Source organism: Dreissena polymorpha, chromosome 16 (genome assembly GCF_020536995.1).
Source record: "Dreissena polymorpha isolate Duluth1 chromosome 16, UMN_Dpol_1.0, whole genome shotgun sequence".
NCBI classification, from domain to species: domain Eukaryota; kingdom Metazoa; phylum Mollusca; class Bivalvia; order Myida; family Dreissenidae; genus Dreissena; species Dreissena polymorpha.
The window spans coordinates 14,002,254-14,007,261 of NC_068370.1; the positions used below are offsets into that span (position 1 = coordinate 14,002,254).

Sequence of the window (5,008 nt, forward strand, 5' to 3'; positions counted from 1 at the left end):
TGTTGTGTTTTCAATTCCATTATTCGTCACTAAATGGGCATATTAAAGTTTCGAAAATTACCACGGCCACCTTTTTGAGATGGAATACACAAAAATAACAGCATAACACCGTTATGTAATATGAAATCGTGGTTTGTATATGCATGCGTATGTACAGGTAGGCATTTGAATACTGGTTTTATAAACCCGTTTGCTTTCATTTCAGGGGCTCATTGCAACGTTCCGAAATAGAGACATATGAAATATAATATATGATATGAACGATGATAGAGCAGGCTTAAATAGGTGGTAACTCTTTCAGTGCTGGAACCGAACTTTGAAGGCCTTTGCAAACAGTTCGGATCCAGATGAGAAACGTGGCGTCTCATCAGGATCCAAACTGTTTGCTATTCTGATAGTAATCTTTGAAAAAAATCGAAGAAAATGTTAATTTTAGCAGACGACATTTTAGCAGACGACAAATTTCCCAGCATGCAAAGGGGTAAGCATGATGGTGTACATACTTTGATGCCCGATACAGGACACGTCGGATAACGCTAGTGCTGCAACAATACGCCAAAAAGCGTATTGCGATATATTGTCAGCTCAAAAACCCGTATTGCAATATATCGCAATATATTGCTTACTTGTACCAAAATTATAACTCGCCAATTACCCGATAATCCCGTATATTCCAGTTTTAAAGCAAATTCTGGTAAATGTTTACTATAAAAATGCTCAAGAATAACACAAAACACAAACATTCACCAATTTTCTTAAATATCAAATACATTTTGGCATTTGTTACTATTTAAAGATGTGATGAAATAACTTCCAATCGGGCGTTTTTTTTTTCCACTGAACACGCGTAAATCGCCTGACGTGATGTTCCCGTTTTATACAACACAAATACACCCACACTTTGCACGCGACGTTCTACATGTCTGTATAATTTTTGCGCGCTTTCGCTTTTTATTGAGAAAAAGAATAAAGCACTTTTTTTTATTGTCGCGTTAGCATTACATTTCGGAAGCACGTTTCCGAAATTCGGATTACAAATTTAATAATGCTCATTTCAGAATCGAACGAAACATTTAGTTGTGCGTAATTAATTCAACGATAATTCGTTTAAAAGCATAGAATGAATGCTCCCATGTAACAACGCTACTGAATAGACTTTTTAGAATGCCATTTGTACGTAACAATTTATTTTTACAAAATACCGCTTTGTTTTGTTTACCTTGATATCATTATTTTGGATGGCTTTTCTGAACGAAATGTACATGCATGTTTGTAAAATGTTCGTACCGGTATGACGAAAATCGTATCGCAATACAATATGCGGATTGCGTATTGCGATATATACCGATATACCGGTATATTGTTGCAGCACTAGATAACGCACACTTACATAATCGGTCATTCTGATATCCGAGCTTTATCTTCTACTTGAAAGGCTTTTACTTATAGTATGATTATTCTTACCAAACATGTTGAAGTACGTATCAATTTGCATAATCCAGCATAACACAAATTAATTTGATGCACAACTTGATTACAAACACATGTGAAAAATAGCCTATTGTGGTTTTCGTTTTCAAAAAACAATGTTCTATTCATCAGCATTCCTGTAAAAAACCGAGATATTTTTGGATACGATTTCAATGCTTAATTCTGAAGCAATAACACCGTTTAAGAAAAAAAACTTGTAAGTAACAAATTGTTTTCTTAATAACCCTGTTGACCTGTCTCTTTAAAGCGGATTTGTCCTTTTTATCGCGTTTGGATAATTAGAGCAAACACGGTGTATAACGACTAGAAAGAAGTGCAAACATATAAAATGACCTGTAATCCAAGTCGAAACTTATTAATAAAACACTGAGTGTAGAAGGTATTGCTATTCTACTAACGCTATAACGGATGTTGAACTGAATGTACTACAATGTATATGACTGTACTACAATGTATATGACTGTACTACAATGTATGTGACTGTACTACAATGTATGTGACTGTACTACAATGTATGTGACTGTACTACAATGTATATGACTGTACTACAATGTATATGACTGAAGCTAAAAATAACTTTATTCGAAATATTGTAAAGTGTTATATAAAAAGAAAGTTCGGCAATAATTTACAACAAAACTTTTTATTTTAACAGTTGTCCAATAAAATGAAACGTATAGATGACATGGCTATTGTGTTTAATTCCACTATATAACATGTTATTAAACATTTAAATGTTTCAAACCTGAAATGAAACAGGCTTTAAATATTTTATAATCCAGCAATTAAAAAAAAGTTTCACAGTATAACGAAATAATATTTAGTACAAAACTTATACATAACAACAGTAAATTTATTTAAATGAATATTCACATAAATACTATAGAATATATGACATCATGATTCATAACGTTTGCATCGATGCTTGACATTAACTTGTCTAACCCAGAAAAATGCATGTATACATGCATCTGAATATGTGTTACAAGGACGGGATTTCATTGTTTACAAAGGCTGTTTGGACGGTATATCCCCGAAATACCAAAAAGCATTTAAACAATGCATGTTCCTATTACTCACACATCCAGTAAATCAAGCAGCAATTACACTGAACAATATTAGCAAAATATAACCACAATGCCAAAACTATATTATCGATACACTGTTCCAATTTGGCTTTCGAGCTCTCGCTTGCAAAGGGATCGCACTTCAATCAGACTTTTAGAAAAATATGAGCCGTGCTCTGTGAAAAAGGGGATGCTTGTGCATAAAGTGTCGTCCCAGATTAGCATGTGTGCACAGGTTAATCAGGGACGACACTTTCCACCTTAACTGGATTTGTGCTAAGAAGAGACTCTCTGTAAACAAAAAATATCATAAAAGCGAAGTGTCGTACCTGATTAGCCTGTGCTGACTGTACAGGCTAATATGGGCCGACACTTTACGCACATGCATTAAACCCCCTTTTCACAGAGCATGACTCATGTGTTTAATCCAATTAAAATGATGTAAGCACTACATGAATTGATTTTTCCGCGACCAAACTAAAATCCCTCAGACTTTTGTTTAATATAAAGATTGAAATGTAATGTTACCTTTAAAAACATGAGAAATACGCGTTAAGCAAAAATTAAATCAGTACTTCTCAAACCTATTTTATTGTTGAAAATATAAAACCGTTATCGGCGTAGATATGCCCTTTTAATCATCTTTGTCATCAATGTGCACGTACCCGATCAATAATATTAGTAAGAAGTAAATGCCGATAGCGGAGGTTTTCACGATTTAGTATACAATTTTCCAAATGAAAAATTGTATAAGTTTGTCCTAAAAATCTATATAATTTAAACACTTAACAGCAGTTTGATTATATATGTTTAACAATATAACAATGTCACATGAAAACCGATCAAAGATAACAAAATTGATCCAAGATTTTTATGTTCAGCAATGAAAATACATGCGTGTTTATTTTAGATATTTCAAATGGGATGTGCTGTTATACAAAATATTGTAAACGGGTTAAGTACACCAAAACAAGTGGAATTGAAAAATGTATCATATTATATGTTGCTCAGACGCTACTTTTGGTTAAAAGCTTCAATATGTACACATTGTCCTTATGTGTCGTCTTAATAAAACGTTACAGACAACAGAGTTTTGCACCAATAAAAAATTGCGTATACATTTAACGTATTTAAAGTCGTACCAATCTTCTTTAAACGATATCCACAAGTACTTCACCAGTTCTTCAGAACGCGGCGCTACCACTTTGCTTATCTCTGGCAGTAATATACTCTTATCTATATATAATGATACCGTGCTATCACTGCGTACTCGCTGTAATCATGCTCACATAGTTCATATACCATGTTCCTTTAGATACTCCCCCAGTTTTGTGACGACGCTGTAGCAGCCTCCCGGATGTGCTTCGCCCTCGTGCGTCCCAATCACCAGACACTTGCAACAGCGGAAGATGACACATCCGTTCCCATCCGCACTCTCCCTGCCCACTATCAGACTACTTTCAGAGCGCGTGCACGTGTACTTCCGGCCACCAAGGTGCACACCGTCTTTCCAGAGTCTCGAGGGATCCGTGAAGCCTACCACTAGCGACCTAACTTCGTCGCTCGTGACGTCAAACCCGGCTGACGACGCCCACTTTCGAGAGTCTGAGATTCCGTAGATGGCGCTGCGGGATACGTGGCCGCTGTCGCTGAGTACAGTGCCGATGTACTCGTTCCACGAGGACGGCATCTTCAAAGAAGCAATACGAGACTGCATATTTTTTTATATTTTTACTTTGTTACTAGAAAAAAGGTGTGTGTGGTCGGAGTTATGAGCTGACAATTACGTTAAGTAGATAATGTTTACGTTGATGACGTTTCGTCTGATGTTGACGTATTGTCGCGATACGTTGGGTTCTAATAGTTCTTCGAATAATCCGCTTTTCATTTTAATACTGAAGAAATTGACGCCTTAAACACATACAAATCAATCCGTTTCACTTCTTTCACCGAATAAAAGTTTTTTTTCGCATCTAATCCAGTAAAGATAGCAGAACACTTTATAAAAGGATACAAATTATAAACTCTGCACACTTTCATCATATCCTGTTTATTAACTCAAACACATGCATTTATAGCCATGGTTTACATAAGAAATAAGTTTGTATAAAGTTATTATTCATACATAGGCGTTTTGCAGAGTCGTTTTTACGCCGTCTTAAATGCGTAACTTTTAACGTTTATCTATTAACTCCGCACGGAAACGTTATCTATAAATCCGCAATTAACAATGCTGATTGTCTTCTTGTCATAACTATTCTACATGCTATGTATACGTGTGTTCAATCGACACTTTGGAACTTGAGAACTAATTGCATTTAGTATCGCTGTCTATAAATATACGTGCAAACCAATTTTTTCCCGTTCCTTTTCGTTCGGTGTTTTAAATGTTTTATAACATAAAGTCGATATTGGATTTACCACTTCACGTATTGAACCCGTTGTATAAA

The 5,008-nt window shown here is 35.3% G+C and overlaps 1 protein-coding gene across 1 annotated transcript in view; it reads right to left on the reverse strand.

Annotated features, from left to right (window-relative positions):
- Window positions 1-2,115: 2,115 nt before the first annotated feature.
- Window positions 2,116-5,008, reverse strand: part of LOC127861969 (profilin-1-like) — an 8,985-nt gene continuing 6,092 nt past the window's right edge. Inside the window, exon 2 of the mRNA XM_052400762.1 lies at window positions 2,116-4,248. Within this exon, the coding sequence (XP_052256722.1) occupies window positions 3,853-4,248 (396 nt within the window). The 3' untranslated portion in view covers window positions 2,116-3,852. The remainder of the gene's footprint in view (window positions 4,249-5,008) is intronic.